General features: G+C 41.4%; 1 protein-coding gene across 6 annotated transcripts in view; it reads right to left on the bottom strand.

Annotated features, from left to right (window-relative positions):
* The window catches only part of LOC121879395, a 355,762-nt gene that overhangs the window by 316,467 nt on the left and 13,022 nt on the right, over positions 1–26,273 (bottom strand). For 5 of the 6 annotated variants that reach the window (XR_006091322.1, XM_042386016.1, XM_042386017.1 and 2 more), the window contains exons 2-3: positions 21,944–21,975; positions 7,280–7,329 (exon numbers count right to left, since the gene is read on the bottom strand). Coding sequence is in view for 4 of the 6 variants with exons in the window: in XM_042386016.1 (XP_042241950.1) it covers positions 7,280–7,329; positions 21,944–21,975 (82 nt within the window). In the remaining 2 variants the exon portion in view is untranslated. The remainder of the gene's footprint in view (positions 1–7,279; positions 7,330–21,943; positions 21,976–26,273) is intronic. The other variant, XR_006091321.1, reaches the window with a different exon arrangement.

The raw sequence follows: 26,273 nt of genomic DNA, 5'->3' as shown, positions 1-26,273 counted from the left end.
TCTCTCCTCCCTGGTTTCATTCGTCAACGCTTCCTTTATTTGTATTTTTTATTATTTATTTCTTTCTCATTCTTATTCTTTTTCCTCCTTCTTCCCTATTCGTTCTTCCCCTCTCTCCTCTCTCCCTCCTTCCCTCTCTTCCTTTCCTCCCTCTCTTCCTTCCCTCCCATCGATCCTCTCCCTTTCTCTCCCTGGTCCTATCCCTACATGCTCGATAGTCTTTTCCCAGACGAAGAAGAAAAAGATTTTGACTTAATTCTTACTAAATCATTTTATTTTTCGTATTTTATTAATTTAGTGGAATTTTAAAAATTTATTTTATTTATATTTTTAATTTTTTTTTAATCTGGTTTATTTATTGTCCCATGTTTTATTTGTTTATTTATTTGTTTATTTGTCTCAATGTTTAGGGAGATAATTTAGTCAGGAACCATTAACCAATATCTGGCTGACACTATGGATCGTGATGGTGCTGACGGGTTTATAAAGTTGCTGACACTAGTGATATGTGTAAGGGCGATGTCAGCTGATGATCATGTGTGTGTGTGTGTGTGTGTGTGTGTGTGTGTGTCTACCTTCCCCGAACTAGGTGCTATAATCACCCCCCCTGGCGGTAAGTTATCACACTACCTTCCACGAAAGTATCTTTAGGGTTTTAATACATCATCAAAAACACAGCGGTTCAAATCCTCTACCTTACGACTTTATGGTTTTATAATCTTAACACCACACGCCACAAGTCACCATGAGCACCATTAGTTTATCCATCATGTTACCAGTCACCATTACCTATCATGTTACAGCTCACCATTATAATTATCTATTAATCAATCATGTCACAAGTCACCATTATCACCATTAAGAATCATCATTAATTTGAAAAACACAGTAAATAATGTGTTTTTATGCTGGAAAATAATAGTGTTTAACTCAAGCCCATTAAACCAAAATTTTTAACCATTAGATCAATATAATGAAGTTAGTGGCAAAAACAGTAAGTTCTTTAAATTGTTTACCATTAAAAAAAATAACTTCTCTACATATGAACAAACAAAAGCCATAAAAGGTTTGAATACGAAGAAAACAAAAGTCATTAAACATTTGGATATAAAGAAAAAACCTAAAATATTCTGATATGATAAAAAAAAAAGTAAAATTTCTTCTCTTGTTCAAATAAAAAAATCCTAAAAGTTGTATATATAAATAGACGAAAAAAAATATTATCTTGTTAAATTGAAAAAAAATATTAATAAAAAAATTCAAAATATGATAAAAAAAAATCTTGATATAAATAAAAAATGATTTCTGAGAGTGTCATGAGGACAGGACACGACACGATCGGTAAAGGGATTTTCCTAAGTTTAATACCGATGAGGAAGACGATGAACGACTCACTTTATATTCGTCCTTTCATCGTCATCGTCATTATTTTCATCATTATTATTATTAGGTTTACATCATTATCGCCATATTATTATTATTATTATTAATTTTAACTCCTTATTCGTCGACAAATTTAGGCAAATATAACCCCTTCCTTCCTTCCTCCCTCCTTTCTTCCTCCTATCCTTCCTTCCTTCCTCCTATCCTTCCTTCCTTCCTTCCTCCCATCCATTCTTCCTCTCATCATTTCTTCCTCTTATCCTTCCTTCCTTCCTTCCTTTCTTCCTCCTATCATTTCTTCCTTCCTTTCTTACTTCCTCCCATCCCTTCTTCCGCCTATCCTTTCTTCCTCTTATCCTTCCTTCCTTCTTTCCTTCCTCCTATCCTTCCTTCCTTCCTTCCGCCTATCCTTTCTTCCTTCCTTCTCTCCGACGCTTTCCATCTCCATACCTTGAGCGTCATCATCATAGAGTCGAATTTTGCCACACCAACTGAATGGGATTGACAGCTTTATCGCCTCGCCTACTGACAATCGCTAATTCTGGGATAACATAGTGAACCCCGCGCACGTCATGACAATGCGCTCAATCAGCCCAGAGTCGTCGGTACACCTTTTAATCAGAACTTTTTTTTTTTGGAGTTACATTTACAGTCTTGGGAACTTTTTAGGGGTGTAATTTACAGTCTTGGGAACTTCTTGGGGTTGTAATTTACAATCTTGGGAAAACTTTTTTGCACCGATATAAAATCATATACGTATAAATAACTTTCTACCTTAAATTTATTCTTTACTTCTGAATTTACTCTATTTTTTTCTAATATTTTTTCATCTATTTTCTTATTTTCAATTTAGGACAACATTCCATCACCAAATCGGGAAAACTCTTCTTACTTTCGACAAGGAAAAAAAAATGACAATCAGGGGAACGTTTTCAATTGGAACTTTCCCTCAATCAAAAGGATATCCCGATAACGTTTTCAATCACAAATTTTCTAAAAAAAAAAAAAAAAAAGCAAATATGAAAACTGTAAAATGACTTTCCACCAAATTTCTTCAAGATTATGTTCCATAGATAAAACACTTGAAATCCCGAGTCATATTTTAAGTAGAAATGGTTCTCAATTCTTTTATAAATATCGTCCTTCAATAAATAATAATAATAATAATAATAATAGTAATAATAATAAAAATAAAAATTATAATAAAAATACGAAAAATACAAAATACGAAACAATAAAATAAATAAGAATAAGCAGAACAAGAAGAAGAACAAGAACAACAAAAACAAGAACAAGAACAACAAAAACAAGAATAAGAACAACAAGAAGAAGAATATGCTGCCGTTGCTGGTGATGACGACAACACCACAATGGCAGGTATTGAGGTGTGCGCCATTGGGACACACCATAATAACCCGCTGGACGCCATATTGCCAACCGAAACCAACCAACAAACTCTTCCTTAACTTTGATGTGAATTATTCTGGTTTCTTATTGTGTCGAGAACCAGGGGAGGGAGAGGGGGGGGAGGAGGAGGAGGAAGAGGAGGAGAAGAAAATGGGAAGGAGGGAGAGGAGGTGGTGGAGGAAATGGGGAGAAAGGAAGGGAAAGAGGTGGAGAAAATGGGGGAGGGAGAGGAGGAGGAGGTGGAAGGAGGGAGAAAATGTTTTTCTATCTATCTATCTATCAAGAGGTTTACACACTAGAGAGATCACTGACCTCTCTCTCTCTCTCTCTCTCTCTCTCTCTCTCTCTCTCTCTCTCTCTCTCTCTCTCTCTCTCTCCACCTTAAGTAACCAGACTTATAATTACTTAAAAGTATCTACTCTAATTATCAATAAACTATAGCTAAGTAAATACCTGAAAATTAAAGACAGGTGATTGGCCAGGTGAGAGCGAATGAGATTAGTGATTTACATATGTGACGTCAGAGTTGGCCTTTTTTTTATTGGTCAGATGATAAATGAGCTTTCATTGTTTACAAGAATGACGTCACACATTCCCACTGACTGTTGAGGTAAGGAAAAATATACTTCAGTGTTTACAAGAATGACGATATATATACTCACTCTGGATAGGTGTATGACGTCATATATATATACATACACACGCTACACACACACACACACACACACACGCACGCAAATCAAATCAAACATCTAGAGTCAATGATGATGTAAAGTCGACACACCCCCCCAAAAAAAATAATGACGTCATCAACACCCGTTAATCTAATTCGACACTACCATTTATGACGTCACATGCACCTCAACACTGATTGGCCATATGAGAACGAATCAACCAGGATGATGACACTCACCAGCTACAGAGAATCAAGGAAAAAAAATAAACACAAAGACTTAATGTTTTATAATTTCGCCAAAGAGGAGATTCAAGGGGACGTCTCAGCGGTCAAGGAAACGGCCAAAGAAAAAAAGGGAGTAGGTTAAGAATAGGGTAAGTTTCTTTGTCGTGGGGCCAGACAAAAGAAACACACACACACACACACACACACACACACACACACACAGACACACACACACACACACACACATACACTCCCTCCTCCCAGTGCCAACCAGACCTCTGAAAAGTCTTGAAGGTATAACACAAGAACGGACGGGGTTTAAAGACGATAGTTTCTGTGGTAAGGAACTATATATACACTAGGTCTTATTGAGTCTTGTTGTCTTAGTTTTCGCTTTTTAGTTGGTTAATGTGTTTATGTTTGATTTCGTTGTTCAGTGTTTTTTTTTTTCGTGTTTTTTTTTATTTTAACCAGAAAGCCAGACAGATACCCAGACATACACCCAGCCAAACACCCAGACAGACATACAGCAAAACAGACAGACAGACAGGAATCATAAACAAACGACCCTACCACTGACACAGCCGCCATCATTAACATATAAGAAAATTCTCCCTTACATAAAAAGGAAACAAAATAATACGCTATTTATTTTTTTATTCGAGAAACCTTAAATAATTCTCATCTGTCTAGTTATGTCTCTCTTATTTATCTACCTATTTTGCGTCTCTTTTTTAATTCATTTCATTTCTTTATATTTTGTGTGTGTCATTTTTCCGTGTCATTTTTCCGTGTCATTTCCGTGTCATTTCTGTGTCATTTCCCAGTCATTTTCGTGTCATTTCTGTGCCATTTCCCAGTCATTTCCATGTCATTTCTGTGTCATTTCCGTGTCACTTCCCAGTCATTTCCGTGTCATTTCAGTGTCATATTTTCATCTCATCTCCTCGTGTCACTTACCAACGCCAGGTGCTCATTAGAGGCGACACCTGACACCTTTTGTATTAACCTTACCTTAATGAGCACTATACTCTCACCTACCTGGATGGTTATGCTCCCTTCTCCCTCTCTTTCTCCCCCTTTCTCTCACTCCCTTATTTTTCCTTCTCACTTTCTATCCCCCTTTTCTCTCTTCCCGTTTTTCTCCCTTTCTCTGTCCATTTTTGTCTCTCTTTCTCCCACTTTCTCCCTTCTTTATGTTTCTGTCTCCTCCTTTGTCTCCCTTTCGTCCTTCTCTCCCCCCTCCCTTCCCTTTTTCTCCCTTCCCTTTTTCTCCCTCCCCCTTGTCTCCCTCCCCCCCTATCTCCCTACATAACAAAATAATTAATAAACACATAAAGTTTGCTCCTTGGTGAACGTCAGTCTGTCTGTCTCTCAGCTGAACGTAAGAGAGATCAAGAGATGTGAGACAGTTAATAGTGTGTTGATGTAAATATGTGTTGAGATGTGTTGGAGAGGGGGTGTTGATGTGTTGTCTCTCTCTCTCTCTCTCTCTCTCTCTCTCTCTCTCTCTCTCTCTCTCTCTCTCTCAGTCCTCTTCTGCCACACTACTAAGCCTTTATCACCGGTCGACGAGACGTGTAAAATCCTCGACTCCATAAAACGAAGATCAGTCAACAGCGAGACTCACTCGGGATTAACATTGGCATAATGGTGGTGATGACTCTCCTGGTCTCCTTCTCTTCCTCTTGCTCCTCCTCTTCTTCCTCCTGCTCCTCTTCTTCCTCCTCTCCTCTTCTTCTTCCTCCTCCTCCTCCTCTTTCTCTCTGAACGTCCCACCACCACCATCCTCCCTGCCTCTTCCTCCTCCCCGTCCTCCCTCCATCCTCCTCTCCTCCCTTGTCTCCCTCAGTCCTCCCTTTGTGTCTCTGAGGATCTCTCGTGGTCTCTTCAGTCTCTGCTTACCAAGGGAGAGAATCCCTCGGCGTCCGGCATAAGCACGTACTGATGCGAGGAGGAGGAGGAGGAGGAGGAGGAGGAGGAGGAAGAAGAGGAAGAGGAGGAGGAGGAAGAAGAGGAAGAGGAGGAGGAAGAGGGGCTGAAGTTGTGGGTGGTGATTGAGTTGGCGAATCAGTGAGGCTGGATGGGTGACTCTCTCTCTCTCTCTCTCTCTCTCTCTCTCTCTCTCTCTCTCTCTCTCTCAGAATAGTACCAGTGCCACTTTTCTTTCTCTCAACAGTGCCACACCAACCTCTACTGGCACGAAGGAAGTTATCTCAGGTAGAAAACTATTCAAGTCTCCATAGTGAGGTAAAAGAGGGGGAGAAGTTAAGCAGTGGAACGTATGTATGTATGTATGTATGTATGTATGTATGTATGTATACAGACACAAACACACACACATTTACATATTTTTATCCACACTCACACACACACACACACACACGTACACACACATACACATAATCACTATCTTATACAAGGTTTCTTCTCCCTTGGGACACGACACATTCATGTTTACTACTCATCTCTGTCCTGTCATCAACCTCCCCCCAATGGACACTTTCTTCCTTCCTTCCTTCTATTTATTTCTCTTTCGTTCCTATTCCTCTTAACCCTTCCTTCCTCCTCTTCACCCCCCTCCTTCCTCCTCTTACTCCTCCTTCCTTCTTCTTCACTCCCTCCTTCCCTCTTAACTCCCCTTCTTCCTCCTCTTTCACCCTCCTTCCCTTCTACTCCCTCCTTTTCCTCCTTCTTTCACCCTCCTTCCCTTCTTTACCTCCTCCTTCCTTCCTCCTTCTCTCTTCATTTTCCCTCTGTCTCTCTGTCTCCCTCGGTGGGTTGAGTCGTCTATCTTGTTCTAAATCTTTCATCAAGGCTAAAAGTCTTCTGAAGAGAGATAGTCTTTCTGCTGTCGTTCTGGGTCTCTCTCTTTTCTCTCCCTTTTTTTTAACTCTTTTTTTTTACTCTCTATCTCGCTCTCTCTTTTTTTATATCTCCCTTATCATCTTCTCTCCATCAGTGTCTCTCCCTATTCCCCAAAAATCTCCTCTCCCTTCACTGTCTTACTCCCCACTGCCCATCTCCTCCCTACTCCATCTTCTCCCTCTCCTCCTCCTCCCTCTCCCTCCCCACAGCCTCCGGGCGAGACAGGACCTGATGAACCTGATCTTGCAGGCCATTTTCCCAGCTGACTTACGGGCCCCTGTTCCATCAGCCCTCAACACACTGGTCTCTGAGGGATTATCTCTCTCTCTCTCTCTCTCTCTCTCTCTCTCTCTCTCTCTCTCTCTCTGCTCATTTATCATTCTTGAGTTTGTTTTGCCTCCATATTTATTCCAGTTCCTTCCCGTCCACTTTCTTTCCCCCCTATATCTCTCCTCCCTTCCTCCCTCCTCCTCCACCTCTTTTCCCCACCCCTCTTCCTCCCTCCCTCCTCCCCTTCTTTCCCCACTCCTTCCTTTCCTCCCTTCCTCCCTTTCTTTCCCCTAATTCTTCCTTCTCTTCCTTCCTCTCTTTTCCTCCCACTCCCTCTTTCCTTTCTCCTTCTCCTCTTCTCTCTCTCACCCTTCTCCTTCCTCCTCCCTTCTTCCCCACTCCCTCTCCTCCTCCTCCTCTTCCCATGCGTCATGAACTGTGGCCACCTACCTGCACACGAGAACACCTGTCGGCCAGTAAGGAGACGCAATAAGTCGGTTCTGTAAAGAGAGAATTACTATTAGAGACGATAAAAAAATAATAATAATAGATGGATGGATAGATGGATGGATAGATGGATAGATGGATGGATGGATGTGATCCGGTTATTATCAAGAGTGACTAGCGCTCAACCCATATTACTCGCATATAATTGGCCGCTGGAGATCAATTGGCGACTGTGATTGGTTAATTTGTATCACCCGATGCACCTGAGTGGTCACTTTGAATCAATTAATGTCCTGATTGGTTCTACAGATGGGTAAATGTTTGGTTAGCAGCAGCAGCAGGATTCCTCTCTTCCTCCTTCCTCCCTTCCTCTCTTCCCCTCCTCTCCCCTTCGTTTAATGGGGCTTCCTCTCCACCAATCAGGGACTAGCATTCACGTGACGTCATTTCCCGTTGTGACGTTTTCCCGTTTATTTTTGTGACGCCATTGAGATAAATTATTATTATTTTTTTTAGTCTAATTTACTTATTATTTTACACAGATGAAAACAAATTATTTTAGATTATTGTAGATATAATTCTATTGTTTATATGAATTTAGTTTATGTATAGATGAAATAAATAAAACAGAGATTATTGGAAATTCATTTTTTAAAGACTTCACACACACGTATTGATTTTTCGGACGAACGGATGTGAACGAGAGACGCAACTTTAAATATGGGAGAGAAATGCAGGGAGATAATGGGGAGACAGATAGAGAGAGATAAAGATGGAGAGAAAGAGGGAAACAGGAGAGAGAGAGAGAGAGAGAGAGAGAGAGAGAGAGAGAGAGAGAGAGGGAAGGGAGGATGAGGAGGGAAGTAAGAGGAGGCAAGCGAGGGGAGGGGAGGAAGTGAGGGGTGAGGGAAAATCAAGAGACAGTAAGTGAAGGTGAAGTGAGGGGAGAGGAAGAGAGAGAGAGAGAGGAGAGAAGGAGAATGAGGGAAGGAGAGAGAACGAGGGAAAAGGGAAGAGAGATAACTGAGGGGAGAGGGAGAGTGACAAAAGAGAGGAACTAAGACCAGAGAGGAGGAGGAGGCAGGAGGAAGAAGAGGAAGAGAAGCAGGAGGGAGGGGAGGGAGAAGGATGAGGAAGACAAAAGGAAGAGAAGGAGAAGAGAGACATGAGAAGGAGGAGGAGAAGGAGAAGAAGAGATACAGGAGGAGGAAAGAGGAGAAGGAAGAGGAGGAAGGAGACAGGAGGCAGGAAGAGAGAAGAGATTACAGAAATGGGCGGAGTCAGAACTGCAGCGGGAGTTGAGAGGAAAGCTAGACCCGACACAACATGCAGTCCCCCTCCCTCAGTCCCCCTCCCTCAGCCCCTCCCAGCCCTCAGTCAACAAAATAGGGGAGCGATTGGGCAAAAGTTTAGATTGGAAATGGGAAGGGGATTACCCCAAGTAGTGATGCAGTATTGCCACAAGTCACCAGAGAAGACGAACCTTCCCTTACCTACCAACCCCCTCAAAGAAATATCTATACCATACTTAAATAACCTCTATCTAACTCTATAATCGATTATATACATACCTAAGTAGTATTTATAAGTAACTATTATTATTTTAGTGATTAGTAGTAAATAGTTGATGTGTTAAGTATTTAATATGGTATATAGTTGGTGTGGTATAAAAGAGGGTGTCCTGCTATCGGGTTGTGGCAACATTGAGTGGTCGGGGTGTTTTTGGTTCACATAGGGGAGATGTCTTTGTGTTGTAGCTCTGTGTGTGTGTGTGTGTGTGTGTGTTTGTGTGTATGTATATGTGTTTGTTTGTACGTAACCTCGTATAATAAATCACAAATAAAAGATAATAATTATAAAAAACCTTAAAACAAAAATTATAAATAAAAACAATATAAACCACCAAAAAATGAATAAAACTAAACCCCCATAATAAAAAAAAAACATCTGTAATAAAACCAGTCGATAAAATATAATAAAAACAGTAAACAATTTATACCAGCTAAAAAAAATTATACAACACCTCCCACCAAAAAAAAAAATAATAGACCCACAATACGTTCTCTAGACATAAAACAAAACAAAAGGCTTTTATTACTCTTTATTTCATACGAGTTTTCAGAAATTTTTTGTCGTGCTAATGCTCACCCCACACCCCTCTCCCACACCCCCTCTCACACCCTCCCACACCCTCCTCCCACACCCCCCCACTGACACAAAAACAACACTGGCTGCGTCATTAACTACCTGGACACGATATTTATGTTATGAGTTACAGGTAAGACAGGAAGGAATTGTTCAGCATTCTTACCGACTTCCTGTTACAGTTGTGTTACATACATACATACATACATACATACATACATACATACATACATACATACATACATACATACATACATACATATATAAATACACACACATACGTATATATAATGACTATGATAATATAATAATAATAATAATAAAATAATAATAAGAGGCTACCAACATTCTTAAGAAATAACACCAAAAGAGAGAGAGAGAGAGAGAGAGAGAGAGAGAGAGAGAGAGAGAGAGAGAGAGGATAGTGGTGGTAGTTCATCCTAGGGTAAATAATACGCATAGACAGGTAAGGTCAGCTCAGGTGGTGTTATCAGACAGGTGATGAAGGTAATAGCCACTATCCTACCTGGCGACAGTGAGACGTGATTAAGAGGCATCGTTAAGCGAGAATCAGCAGGTAAAAAAAAATAAAAGAAAAACATTTTGAGGACAGCGTGAAAGATGGTACCCGGAAATGAAGTACACGGGAGCCAAGACACACGGCATGTACACGGACGCCACGAACAGTGTGTGTGTGTGTGTGTGTGTGTGTGTGTGTGTGTACGTTTGTGGTTGTATGTTTTAAAATAACTCTGAATAACTAAATAAATGCGTGTGTGTATATTTATAGATGTGAGACAGACAGACAGACAGGCAGGCAGACAGACAGGCAGACAGACATAGAAAACAACAACTTTCTTAATAATTCAGAAGTTCTCTCTTGTCTCATGTAAAAACAAGACGACTTAGTGAACGGTGCTTAACGACCCTGGCAGTTGAATTACCTAATTACTCTGAGCTAACAACAACATGTGTGTGGGTGCCATTAGCTGGTCACTTTACTCCTCTCCTCGTGATTATTTATGTATACGAGGCTATTTTAAGTAATCAAACCTACACAAGTATACACACAAACATACATAACTACACACAAACACACATACCAAATCTAAACCCACACCTATATACATACACACACACATATGTAGGTTAGAGACGGTCATGTTTCTTCCACATGTGCGTTTCAAGACACTAAAATGTACTTGGAGATTTCTTAAACTAGAGAGCTCTTGATAGTGTTGTTTATACCGCTATATTGATGTAGGAAAATAATGTCTTATATAGCTCTCTATATGTATACATTATATACATTTATACACACACACATGTATATAGCTAATACTAATATACATAGAGATATGTATACATAAATTTATCCACACACGCAAGAGGTAGTTGATCTAATATACAAGTAGAATTTCTCATAAGATAAATTGTTACCTAAAAGACTAACTTATCCTAACCTAACCTAACCTGACCTAAACATCTATCTGCCTTAATAACACAATATTATTCTATTCACTGTCGACCCCGCCCACACCACCCCCCCACAACACACCCTCTACCCCCACAACACACCCCACCCCCACACACACACACACCCCACCCCCACACACACCCACTCCCCACACACCCTCTACCCCCACACACCCCACCTCCCCACACCCCCACCCCCCTCTACACACCCCCACCCCCCCCCACACACACCCTCTGCACTCCCCCCCACACACCTCTACCCCCCACACACCCTGCCCCCACACACCCTCAACCCACACCTCAATACACCTACCCCACCTACACCCCATCTTCTCTATAACATCTTTTTCTATACTATTTCTCTATAACACTCGATTATATTTTTTCCTACTATATCCTTCTTTCTTTCTTTCTCTCTCTCTCTCTTTCTTTCTCTCTTTCTTTCACATGTGCCATAATCCCTTCCACACATTATCTGCCGTGACATCACTAATGGTCACAGTGGCATCAGACAAGGGGTTAACACTTGAGAGGTTGTTTCAGTGGACGATGAACCACTCACCACAACGACTAATTTGCATTAATAATAACATAACTAGGCCAATTTAACTCCTGTAACATACCCTCTCGTCTTCACGCCGTTCACAACACTACTGCTGCTCTCACACACACACACACACACACACACACACACACACACACACACACACACACACACACACACACCCACACACACACACACACACACACACAGACGTCAATAGACCACCATTAGTCTATATTCCTCAATATTTATCTCAGTAACTATTAATATAAACACAATAAAACAGTGAAAACAAGAGATAAACAAAACATACAAACAATACAGACAAAAACAAACACAAACAAAATAAAAACAAACAAACAAACAAACAAAAAGCAAACACAAACAAACAAATAAAATATGCCTTGAGTTTTCTTCTTCTATTTCAATTACACACATACACAACTCTCTCTCTCTCACCAGGGTTGGACACAGCTACACCCCGCCATCAAACACTTAAAGACTACACTGTACAACCTTGATACAAGCCGCTAGAACCGTGGCCCTCACACACACACACACACACACACACGTACACAGAACAGCACATACACATACACACACACGTACACAGATAACACCATCTACACAACCAAATATATATTACATACACAAAAACGAAACATAAACACACACACACACACACACACACACTCTCTCACACACACACACACACACTCTCTCTCTCACACACACACACACAGCGTTTATCTCACTTACTCTCATCACCATGACTTGGCTGCCACGCACTACTGTCACACCACAGACACTCGCCATCAAACACTATACTGTCAAGTGTCATGTTTCCACTGTCACCATACCACTTCACCATAACTACAGGCTACATGCACCATCAAGGAATATAGTGTTAAGTGTTATATCTTCACTGTATATCTCACCATCAAACACCATACTGTAAGGGGTTGTGTTCTTACTGTCACTATATATCTCATCATTAAGCACCATAGTGTACGTGTCATATTTTCATTTTCACTGTAACACCTCACCATCGCTAAGAGGTCTTATACCATCACACACACACACACTATAATGGCAGAGAGACACCATGCACCATTAAACACCATTGTGTCACAATATTTATCATTGCACGTCACTATAAATAAAACATAATCGGAGCACCATAAAACACCATAACATTACTAATTTCATCATTAATATTGTTTCACACCATACAAGAGTTACATTCACAATCAACACCATAACAATGCCTGTGTCACTATCAGATATATTTACACACAGACAGACAAATACAGTGAAAGTACACCATTAAAAACTGTACAGTCATGAAAATCATATTAATCACCATCATCACTACTAACCTCACCGTCCATGACACCATACTGAGGTCAGGGATGGTGTACCGTTAGTCACTATACTCGTCTAGACTTCATACTGTGAGTATTAATAATAATTATTTTGTCTTATGGTAAATTAATTCTTCTTTTTTTCTATGCTAATATAACTCTCTCTCTCTCTCTCTCTCTCTCTCTCTCTGCACAACATTTTTCCCTTCAATTTATCTATCTGTCCGTCTATCTATCTATGTATCTCAACACCCCCTCCTTCCCCTTCCTCCCCCTCCTTCTCCCTCCCCCAACAGACACACTTACCCACCCAATCATCACTTACCATACACTATATACAATTCTCCATCTCCCCTCTCCTAATTTCTTCCCTACCCACCACTATAATAATGTTTTTATGGTCAGTAACGTCATCAATAATATCAGACTTCATACAACGTTTCCTCAATCACCCATTAACCCATTTTAAACCAGGGATGGATGTGGTTTAAACAAGAAAGGTTTTAAATAGATGGTTTATATAAGTAAAACTAAACTGACGGTGTTATAATAATCTACCTCCTGTTGGTGTTTAATTAATAATATAATTCAGACAAAAGATTCATAGACAAAGGCTGTACCAAGGTGATGATTTCTCGATCTAGTGAGTCTTCTTGTTGAGAGAGAGAGAGAGAGAGAGAGAGAGAGAGAGAGAGAGAGAGAGAGAGAGAGAGAGGTGTTGATATGGTACTGCCCATTGTTTGTGTATCTTGTGGTGTAATGTGGGATTTTTAATAACAATTCTTCTTCTTCTTGTTCTTCTTCTCTGTCCTGCTCCTCCTCCTATAGCTTCCTTCTTCCATTTCTCTAGTCTTCTCCTTATTCTTCTTATTCTCATCTTTCTGCTCCTCCTCCTACTTCATCCTCCCTCCCTACCTCCTCCTCCTCCTCCACCTACCGCCGGGAAGGACCAAGTAGTTACCTCATAAACCATCTAACTCACGACACACCTCCTAACAAGTCAATTTACGAAGGTGTATTTATTTTTTACTTTATTTGAGGGAGCTTAGATTAGGTTAGGTTAGGTTAGGTTAGGATAGGTTAGGATAGGTTAGGTTAGGTTAGGTTAGGTTGGGTTAGAGGAGTGATCAGGTGCTCTTGAAATGAACGTCTGGTGGATCTGGCTATTGTTGAAGCTGTCAAAATAGAGATTGAGTCAATCTCTCTCTTTCTCTCTCTCTCTCTCTCTCTCTCTCTCTTATGACTGTACATTATTATTTAAAGTTCGCCTAACACTGTCTTGCCCCGAGGAACTGACCCAGACTGTGGTGGTAGTGGTGGGGGTGAGGGAGAGTGTGTGAGGGAGAGTGTGTGAGGGAGAGTGTGTGGGAGGGGAGTGTGTGTGTGTGTGAAGGAGAGAGGCAGAGGGAGAGTGTGGTGGAGGGAGTGAGGTGAGGGGAGAGGTGAGGGAGGATGATCATCTGAGTTAATAAGGTAAGTCTTGGTGTAGGAGATGAAAGATAACACAAAGACTCACACAGGAGTTGAGGAAAGGGGTGGAAAAAATATATAATCTGGGTTGGTTCGTTATAATAAGGTTTGTGGTGATATAGAGAGGGTGGGAGGGAAGGAGAGGGTGAGGGAAGGAGAGGGGTGAGGGGAGGGAGAGGGAAGGGGAGGGGAGGGAGAGGGGTGAGGGAGGGAGAGGTGAGGGGAGGGAGAGGGTGAGGGAGGGAGAGGGGTGAGGGGAGGGGAGGGGTGAGGGAGGGAGAGGGTGAGGGGAGGGAGAGGGAAGGAGGGGAGGAGAGGGAAGGAGGGAGGGAGAGGGAAGGAGGGAGGGAGGGTGAGGGAGGGAGAGGGAAGGAGGGAGGGAGGGGAAGGAGGGAGGGGAGAGGAAGAGGGAGGGGAGGGAAGGAGGGAGGAGAGGGTGAGGGAGAGGGAGAGGGAGAGGAGAGGAGGAGGGAGGGAGGGAGGGGGGAAGGCAGGAGGGAGGGAAGGAGGGAGAGAGGAAAGGGGAGGGAAGGGACACAGACCCACCCACCCTTACCAGGTAGACTGAACGGCTGTCTCAACCTGTACACACTCATAATGCCTCGGTTATTTCTCATAATTAAGCTTCCACTGATTAACGACGTCTTAGTGAATATCTTCCACAAATTGGTTCACTGGAGATTGCTGTGTTCCCATTGGTTCACCCTCTCATTGTGCACTTTTCATCCTGTTATTACGAAAAATCGGATACTTTAGAGTTTGAGAATTTATTCATCTATAGCATGGCATCGCTCGCCGCTGCCCCGAGGATGTCAGGTATGCCTCCAGTGTGTCATGCCGCCACACTCTTGACAGCATTTGCCTCTCTAATCCCCATTGTCGCGGGAGCTTACTGACCGACTAGCGAGAAGAAGGGCGTTAGTATTGTCATCTTCGTCAGGCAGGTGTTGGTGGTGGTGGTGGTAGTGGTGTAAGTCGCCACAACTCGTGCCAAGAGGCATATGGCAAGCTGGGTAGGCCCTGGTAGCTACACTGTTGCCAAGGTCATTGATTTCCTGATCCTCATTTATTTACATTAAGAAGTGACGTCAGTGTATTCTCCCTTACTAATGCCAGGGAATATATACTGTCTCTCCGTCAGTGGCCCGGGAGACTCTGGCAGTAACGTAAGGGAGTATAATAGTGGGAGAGAAGAACGCTAAGACTCGTCTACCTTGAGAGCGTGGCAACACTGGCGGCAGGTAAGGGTTAGCCGCCTTAGCCCATGGCTCTGAAATAAGCGAGTCGAGGAATGCCTCCCTGCTGTGAGGTTTTCTTAAGATTGAACTACTGAATCTTACACCAGCCAGTGTGTCGACCACTTCCCCGGATATTTTACACCATAAGCAATATCACCAGCGAGGTAAACATGCGTCATACACCACTAAGGCCGCGGGGTGGAGGCGAGAACTTAATCAAACACAATGACACGATTGGGGTGGGTGTAAAAATGTATACGCTAAAGAAAGACTCCACACGACTTGACAAATGCGAGGCGTCACCATCCCGCCTGGAGGGCTACAAGGCCTTCACACGCCTCCCAAGACTCTCCCATAATCCTCAAATCCGTTTAACGCACTTTTATACTCGCAATTATTTCCTTAAACCTTCTTTATGGTGTCCCTTTCAAGACTTGAGGAGTTAATGATGTCTTTGGCCACTTGTTAGGGTCAGAAGAGGGCTATCACCTATTGTTTGGAGGTGTGTGAGGACGCTGGAGGCTACAACACCCTCCCTCCCTCCCTCTCTCTCTCTCGTCTCAGAAACTCGCCTCAGAGAGTTGACGAAAACTTGATCGATTGTGATTGCCTTCCGCCGAGAGAGTAAATACCAACCCGACAACTGTGCCGCCGGAAATGGGGAGATATTCGCGTCTTATTAGTAAACTGCTCAATGGTCTCTCAGTGTGATTATATCCGGTGGTGATAAACGACCCAAACAGATCATCCTTTCAGGTCAGAATATCAATTATAGGCAGACAGGTAATGTAATTCCGAACGTAATTATAGGTGCAGTGTAATAGAGACCTGTAATACAACTCGTAGATGAACGATACTGATACAGGATGAAGAAGAACGACATTGGAAGCGGAAGGAACGAACCTTTATACCTGTTCATCACAAAGGCCGAGGAACATTGGTAACAAGGCTCTCAGTATATACACAACAGGGTATATCTACGTACTGTTCAGTATATACACATGATATAATAGGTATTTTAACAAGGCTCTTAGTATATACACAACATTGTATATACCTATTTTAACACATCCAATTATTCCCACACCACAATCATACAGTAAATCTGTCATGTTTTAAGGGAATACTCAGACGTAAATAACATCTAATCACGTATTCGTTATTTTCACCCCAAAACTCGTAAACCACCGCAAGAGAACTCCAAACCAACGTAAAATAAATTGTCTACCAGTAATATTCATAAAGTGTTTCAGTATTACATTGAGGGTCATTATACAAACCACAACTCTCTACCTTCCCACCAAATCGTCTTTCTTGTGTTCCGTGTTTACAGAGGCGTGTCCAAACCATCTTATTGGTGTTGTTCGGGGTTAATATACTGGGTTTATGCTCGTGGTGGGTTGGTGGGTTAATGGGGAAGGTTGGGGAGTGGGTTGGGGAGTGGTGGGTTGATGGGAAGTGTTGGGGAGTGGGTTGGGGAATGGTGGGTTGATGGGAAGTGGTGGTGTGTTGGGGTGGTAGTTGGGGAAGGTTGGGGAGTAGTAATGGTGGGGGGGTGGAGGAGAGGATTATGGGGAGGGTAGATAAAGAGATGGTGGGTTGGTTTGGGTGGGGAGGATAGTTGATAGTAGTGGGGAGGATAGAAGATAGTAGTGGGGAGGATAGAAAGTAGAGAGGTATTAGGGATGATAGTGGGATAATGGTGGTAGTTGTGGTGGATGGTGGTAGGGGGTCAGTGAGTGTCGGAGGAAAGAGAACACAGATTTAATAGATTTTAGTGAGTTATGGGAACATCAAGTGAACGACAGACTTAACTGCTGCCGATCAGAGGAGGAAATAAATATGTTTTAACCTTTTTTTTTATATTTTCTTTTTACAATATTAATGATAGTTATAGTCTCTCTCTCTCTCTCTCTCTTCGTTCAACCTCCATCTCACTTTGTATATGCCTGTGTGTGTGTGTGTGTGTGTGTGTGTGTGTGTGTGTGTGTGTTGCTATTGTACCTTCCTAACAATAGACCTTTAATACAATACAACTCCTGAGACAATAAACATATTCCCTCCTTATCATCCCCTCAATCAACTCATTCTTGACATAACTTCTTAAGATACCTCAAGTTATACCTCGAGAATGACTTAGAATACCACGTAGTTATGATTCAAAGGCAATTGATAGTCCAACACACTCAAGTTATAACTCAAAAAAACCAGCTGATACTCCAACACATTCAAGTCAAGTTATAGCCTCAGAACAAGTAACACTATTACCTGTGTGTATAGGTAAACACGACCTCGTAATCACCATATAAATCAATGTTACTTAATGATCACCAATAATGCAAGTACTTCCTGTTCACCTCAGGCTCCCTACACCACAGCCCCGACCACAGAACTGACACACGCCCACCACCACCACCATCACCACCCAAGGTTTTTATGGGCGTGGGGGGTGTAGGGGTGGGCGTGGGGAGGAAGTACAGTACATACCTTTATCATTATCATCAAGGGCGCGCGGATGGGAGTTTGGGAGAGTACACGCCTATATTATATCATACTAGGCGTGGTGGGCGTGGGATATGAGGGATGTACACGCCTCTCCTTTTCTCCTTCCTTTCTCCGTCTTTTTCTCTCTCTCCCACCTCTCCTCCTTCCCTCCCTCTCCACCCCCACCCCCCACCCGACCCCTTCCCTCCCTCCCTCTCCCTCCTTCACCCGTGTAAGGAAAGAACGACTTTACCAATTACAGGGAAAGTAACACGGCAAGTCAATCGGCCTTTAACCCTCATTAACTACCACTCCAGTACAAGATAAACACCAGGTACTCCACTGATCGACATAAGTGAAGCTGATGGGCAGGTAAGCAGGTGGAGTTACCTACACCGTCTTTACTCCAGGTACTATCTCAGTCTACACACCTGAAGATTATATGACATACCTATAGTTTATTTCATCCGGTAATTAAACACCTGAACGCTTTATACCTGGAGGGATTTGGTTGGTGTTAGGTTAGGTTAGTGTTGGGGTGGGTTAAGTTAGTGTTAGTGTTAGGTTAAGTTAGGTTTCTTCAGTAGGTAATATATTTCATCCTTACTATCAAAAACATCACTTGAACTCCGCATGTAAACAAACAAAAAAGTAAACAAACAAAAAGGTAAACAAACAAAAAGGTAAACAAACAAAAAAGTAAACAAACAAAAAAGTAAACAAACAAAAAAGTAAACAAACAAAAAAGTAAAAAAACAAAAAAGTAAACAAACAAAAAGGTAAACAAACAAAAAGATAACCAAACAACAAGACAGACTCACCCCCCCCCCAGCTGTTCTTACCTGACATAACAACAACAACTGATTGAAAGAAAGAAGAAGAAGAAGAAGAAGAAGAAGAAGAAGAAGAAGAAGAAGAAGAAAAAAAATTGAATTGTTCCTAATGAAAGAATTTCCTATCACTGTTTATATCAAGGGAGAGAAGACAGCGATTGAAAGAAGACAACAAATGAAAGAAGAAAATGAATGAAAGACTAAATACAACATATTGTCTTCATTCTTCTTCATATACTTTTTTCTTTTCTTTTTCGTTTTTTTTATTAAGTTTCAAGTCATTAATCTCTTCAAGCTTCTCTCTGGTGGAATGTGGTGTAAGACAACTACTAATTGTTTTATCTCTAGAAGGGGAAGAGATAGAGGAGATAAAGAGAGAGAGAGAGAGAGAGAGAGAGAGAGAGAGAGAGAGAGAGAGAGAGAGAGGACGTCAACAAAACACTAGCTAAGTTATGGTCATCAGCTGATCGTAAAGTACACCATTTGGTTTGTTTACATCATGTTACTATGCTCCTCTTTTGTTTACATCATGTTACAATGCTCCTCTTTTGTTTACATCATGTTACTATGCTCCTCTTTTGTTTACATCATGTTACTATGCTCCTCTTTTGTTTACATCATGTTACAATGCTCCTCTTTTGTTTACATCATGTTACAATGCTCCTCTTTTGTTTTATATTGAGAGTATTACTGGAAAACGTTCATATTATTTCTCTTTTATTCTCTAGTTATTCTCGTTATTTATCTCTCTCTCTCTATTTAATTTGTGGGTTTCTTTATTTACACGAATGAGAATATATTACATGATAAGATTTTAATTATTATTCTGTCTGTCTCTCTGCTCTCTCTCTCTCTCTGCCTCTTTCCTCACTTTTCTTCTTTTATGTCTTTATTAAACCCCATTTCCATTTTCTCTTCCTACCTTCCTTCCCATCATCTCATTCTCTTCTCCTCTTCCCTTCATACCTCTTCCTTACCATCCCATCCTTTCCAACTTATCTCTTTCTCTCTCTCACTTTCCCATTTATCACATTCCTCTCCTTCCCTTTTCCATCATTACTCCTTCTTCCTTCCTTCTTCTCTCTCACCCCTTCACCCTTCCCTCCCTTCCAACCCCTCCGAACCCCAACCTTCCCCCCCCCCTCCATCCCACCCTCTCCCCCTTCCTTATAGCTGGCATCTCGACTTTGCTGCAGCTGCGCTCTTAGATGACTGGCACGACACACACACACACACACACACACACACACACACACACACACACATACACACACACACACACACACACACACACACACACACACACACACACACACACACACCAGTTCAGTAGAAATATCAAGGCTTGTTTATCCCAAAAAGGCGTGAAATTTTAAAAGATATTTCAAAGGAATGAGGAGGGAGGAGGAGGAGGAGGAGGAGGAGGAGGAAGCCACGAGCACGAGAGTTGTGTGCCTGTGTGCTGCTTGAGAGAGAGAGAGAGAGAGAGAGAGAGAGAGAGAGAGAGAGAGAGAGAGAGAGAGAGAGAGAGAGAGAGAGAGAGAGAGAGAGAGAGAGTTAAGATAGAGAGATACAATGGCTGAGAGAGAGAGAGAGATAATCAGTTAGAGTGAGACACAGACAGACAGATACACGAGAAGAGAGTGAATAAAAAATAATTGCTTCTCCAGCGCCTCTAATACACATACATAAAAAAAAAATATTATGAAATTTACTTAACTATAACAATACTTTTTGGGGGGAGGTGGAGGAAGAAGAGGAGGAAGAAGAGGAGGAAGAAGAGGAGGAGGAGCAAGAGGAAGAGGAGTGAGTGAGTGATGATGTTACCTCTCTCTCTCTCTCTCTCTCTCCAGAAGAACAAAATTGTCCTCACTACTAATACTGTCAATATAAATAAAGATGAAAACGCACACACACACACACACACACCCAAAACTACCCACCCCCTCCCCCTCCTCCCTCAAAAAATCACCAAACGAGTCACCAAGCGAGTCACCAAACGAGTCACCAAGCGAGTCACCAAGCGAGTCACCAAACGAGTCACCAAGCGAATCACCAAGCGAATCACCAAGCGAGTCACCAAGCGAATCGCCAACCATTATATGTATAGATTCTTGTCACTCATTTGATAGTTAAACAGCACTGATCACCAAGCGTTATATCACGGCTGTCACCATTATCCAGGAAGGAAATCACCATTATTACCCCCATGATCACCTCACCTGGTCACGACACACAACGCTTGGTGCACTCCTGTTCTCTCTCGTCTCACCAGGTTACGTTATCACCAGTTATTAATATAAATGATTCAGTGGTGCAATATTATTCACTTCAACGCGGTATTTCTCACTTCAAGGCAATATTCCTCACTTCAACGCGGTATTTCTCACTTCAAGGCAATATTCCTCACTTCAACGCGGTATTTCTCACTTCAATGCGATATTACTAATAATACAATAGGTCAAAAATAAGTACTGTACACACAAATACGTACACACACACACACACATACACACACACAAATACAATCATACACACACAAATACAAGCATATACACACACACAAATACAAACGTACACACGCAAATACAAGCATACACACACATAAATACGCACACACACACACACACACAAACATACACACATACACCATTGGTTCAGAAGGACATATTCCGACCTCTGCAAAAGTTCATGTCTGAGAATATTTGATTTAATTCTCTCGGTGGACAATATGACGATGATTTATGAAGCGTAATTTTCTTGGTAATATCTGCTGTTTAGGTTCGTGTTTGTCAGTATTTTAGTTGTTGTTGTTGTTGGTGGTGTTGTGTTTGTAATTGTTGTTGTTTGTGTTGTTGTTGTTGTTGTTGTTGTTGATGGTGGTGGTGGTAGTGGTGCTGTTTGTAATTGTTGTTGTTATTGTTATTGTTATTATTGTTCTTAGTATTGTTATTAGAGTTGGTATTTTATTATTATTATTATTATTATTATTAGCAGTAGTAGTAGTAGTAGTAGTAGTAGTAGTAGTAGTAATAGTAGTCGTAGTAGTATAACGTAATGGCGGCTATACACAAAAGAAAACACCTGACAGAACATAACACAATCGTAATTACCTTTTATAATCAGAACAGGTAAGAACGTCATCCTTTAGGGAGAGAAAAATAAAAAAAATCGATAAGTAACTCAGAATAAATTTGACCTAATGACACTCATCTGGTCCCCGGCTCAAGTATATAAGAAATAAATTAAAATAAAAGAATAAGTTATTTTTTTATTATTTTTTTTATCTGTAGTGAGGTATGGTGATTACTTATGGTAGTTAGAACATCTGAATATATGCCAGTAATAACATCATCAATAACTACAATAACAACAGCAATAACAACGAGTTTTAGGTAAATGAAAATGTTCCTCGGCAAATATTCTCTAACGAAAATAAATTGTATATATTTTTCAATATTTTTCACCTTAAATAATAATTAGTTCTCGTTAAATATATTAAAATTGCAAACTATATTATAATATCACTAAATACTCTGGAACGAATATAAGGAATAAGATTTTTCGCTTAATAATTTTCCAGTAAATATATATAATAATAATTATTTTTTTCACTAAACTTAATAACTCTAGATAATACATTACCTATATTTCACTAAAAACACATCACTAAATATCTTTCACAAACATTCAATAATTATAATATCTCACTATATAGATTCTTAACTAATATATTTTATTTAACATTCTCAACACGGTGTAATAATTAATATCACTTAAAACTTTTCTGGACACTCGACTGTAATTTCTTATTCACTAACGGGAGAAAATATTTATATAACATCCAGGTTCACTAGTGGACATAATAATAACACAGACACACACAATAAGTTCCATAAAAAAAAAGAAAAAAAAACACCTGAAAGAATAAATGACAAAACAAAATCCTCTCGTCCTGCGCGAATTGTCACTTGAACTCAATTGTCATTTCATTACGATATCGTCCTTAATAATGTGTATTTAAACTTATCAGGCGACTATTACGATTATTTTTACTTTTATTTCGAATTTGTTCATAATATTTGATACGATTTGATAAGGGAAAAAATCTTACCTTTGTTTTTCTTATAAAGGTTATATAATTCGTTGGAGTTATTTCCAGGTTATGTAGTAAAGTTAAAAGGAATATTTCTCACTATAGTTTTATAAGATACAGTGTTAATAGTGAAGAATGATATACTATATATATTTAACAACACTTGGTTCATCTACATTACTTTATTCTTAAGGGCACTTAAATGAGGTTACTTATACTTTATAATGCCTATTTAGTTTCTATATTTTTAGGGGTGTATATATACGGGTTATAATATACTGTATTTACATGAGGGTTTCTATACACTTAACATATAATACACTTGAAAGCATATACACTTTACAACACCTACACTTTTTTAACAATTATATTTCACAACACCATCACTAAACAACACTACATCACCACAAAACACAACACCATCACAACACCTACTGTACACGACACAGCATCATCACAACACAACACTACACCAACACAACACCATCACCAACACTACACCAACACAACATGCTCATCACAAGAAAGTTCCCCAGCACAGGTAAAAAAATTTAACTAAAACTTACAAGTATTTTTCTATTCCCGTCTTGTTGATTGTATCTGCCTCGCTCACCTGGATGCTCTCTCTCCACACCACTACCACCACCATCACCATCCTCTCTCTACCCTACTATCTTCACCCTCTCCTTCTCTACCTCCCTCCTACACTACCACCACCACTATCACCTCCCCCTCTCTCTCTCTCTCTCTCTTTCTCTCTCTATCTCACCACCTCATCTTTCCTCCATCCCCCAAGAGGGCATGAGAGGGCAGGTGAGGGAGTGTGAGGTGAACTCCTGTTAAGACGGTGTTCAGCCTCCCCACTCCCTAATTACGTCAGGTGAGATGCTGACCACCTCTCCTGTATCAGTTTCACTCGACAGGACGGACCATAAACACTGCTCTCTCTCTCTCTCTCTCTCTCTCTCTCTCTCTCTCTCTCTCTCTCTCTCCAGGTGCTAAGAAGAATATAATAATACCTTAAAAATCGCTCAATAAACGGAGGGCAGTGAAGGTGGTTTCATATTTTCCATCCCCACATATCACGATCGCTAAGGTAAAGTGGATTAGATATTATGACGTAATTATCAGGTAAAGATTGGTGATTACGGGACACCTTCATGGTCTCCTCTACCTCCCAGCCAGCTATAGAGTCTTTACTTCATGGCCTCCTCTACCTCCCAGCCAGCTATAAGTCTTTAGGCCTCCTCTACCTCCCAGCCAGCTATAGAGTCTTTACTTCATGGCCTCCTCTACCTCCCAGCCAGCTCCCAGCTATAGAGTCTTTACTTCATGGCCTCCTCTGCCTCCCAGCTAGCTATAGAGTCTTTACTTCATGGCCTCCTTTAGCTATAGAGTCTTTACTTCATGGCCTCCTCTACCTCCCAGCTAGCTATAGAGTCTTTACTTCATGGCCTCCTCTGCCTCCCAGCCAGCTATAGAGTCTTTGCTTCATGGCCTCCTCTACCTCCCAGCCAGCTATAGAGTCTTTACTTCATGGCCTCCTCTACCTCCCAGCCAGCTATAGAGTCTTTACTTCAAGCCTCCTCAACCTCCCAGCTAGCTAGAGTCTTTAGCCATGGCCTCCTCTGCCTCCCAGCCAGCCTTCATGGCCTCCTCTACCTCCCAGCCAGCTATAGAGTCTTTACTTCATGGCCTCCTCTACCTCCCAGCCAGATATAGAGTCTTTATGGCCTCCTCCTCCCAGCCAGCTATAGAGTCTTTACTTCATGGCCTCCTCTACCTCAGCCTATAGAGTCTTTACTTCATGCATACCTCCTCAGCCAGCTATAGAACGCCTGAGAAACTGAATGAGGAGCCGCTTGTTGGAGTTATGTTTTGCTGTCTAAAGCGCAACGCGGCGAGCAGTCGGGATCAGGCCTCCTCTCTCTCTCTCTCTCTCTCTCTCTCTCTCTCTCTCTCTCTCTCTCTCTCTCTCCCTCCCCCTCTCTCCTTTCCTCTCTCTCTCTCCCTTCCTCTCCCTCAGTCACCACTCCCCTACGCTCTCTCCCCTACTATCCTCCCACTCTCTCTCTCTCTCTCACTTATCTTCCTCCTACTCCTGTTCCTCATCCACCACTACTGCACCAACTTTTTTTCTCCTCTCCTACAACTACAGCTCTTGTCCTCGATCTTACTAGCGGCTCTCAAGGACAATATCGCCCACAAAGTCAGCTCTCAGAATAAGCCGAGTCGGTGGTGGTGGTGGTGGTGGTGGTAGTGGTGGTAGCGGTAGCGGTGGTAGTGGACCGGTAGCTTGGGGCCCTCCTCTCCTCTCCTCTCCTCTCCCCTCCTCTCCTCAAACCCACAAACATCACCACTACCATCACTCTGTCACCTTCATCAACATCCACTAACCAAAACCTAACCTAACCTAACCTCGATGTTGAAATAGGATCCAAACACTTCACCTCAGAATTAACATTGAAAGGCAAGTCATTACATCAATTTAACATCATCAAAGTAACATTATATAGTAGATAATTGAGTGAATTCCTCCTTTAATTTACAAACTATAGTAAGATCCTTCCTCATCTTTATCCCCATGACTCTATTGGTGTTTATTTTCACTACCATTACACACCACACTACCATAACACACCACTACCATAACACACCACTACCATAACACACCACACTACCATAACACACCACACTACCATAACTCACCACACTACCATAACACACCACACTACCATAACACACCACACTACCATAACACAACACTACACACACTACTACCATAACTCACCACACTACCATAACTCACCACACTACCATAACACACACTACCATAACTCATCACACTAACACATAACCACCGCACACACACCACTACCATAACTCACCACACTACCACACCACTACCATAACACACCACTACCATAACTCACCTACCATAACTCCACCACCACTACCATAACTCACCACACTACCATAACTCACCACACTAACTCACCACACTACCATAACACACCACACTACCATAACACACCACTACCATAACACACCACCACTACCATAACACACCACTACCATAACACACCACACTACCATAACACACCACACTACCATAACACACCACTACCATAACACACCACTACCATAACACACCACACTACACACCCACACTACATAACACACCACACTACCATAACACACCACACCATATACACACACTACCATAACACACCACTACCATAACACACCACACTACCATAACACACCACTACCATAACACACCACTACCATAAAATAGTCGGTTCACTCAAAAAAATAACCTCGATTGTTGACTAAGAAGAAAATCC

Source organism: Homarus americanus, unplaced genomic scaffold, assembly GCF_018991925.1.
Source record: "Homarus americanus isolate GMGI-L3 unplaced genomic scaffold, GMGI_Hamer_2.0 scaffold30768, whole genome shotgun sequence".
Lineage (NCBI taxonomy): Eukaryota > Metazoa > Arthropoda > Malacostraca > Decapoda > Nephropidae > Homarus > Homarus americanus.
Note: the sequence above shows the minus strand (reverse complement) of the source record. Positions and strands in the feature narration are given on the sequence as shown.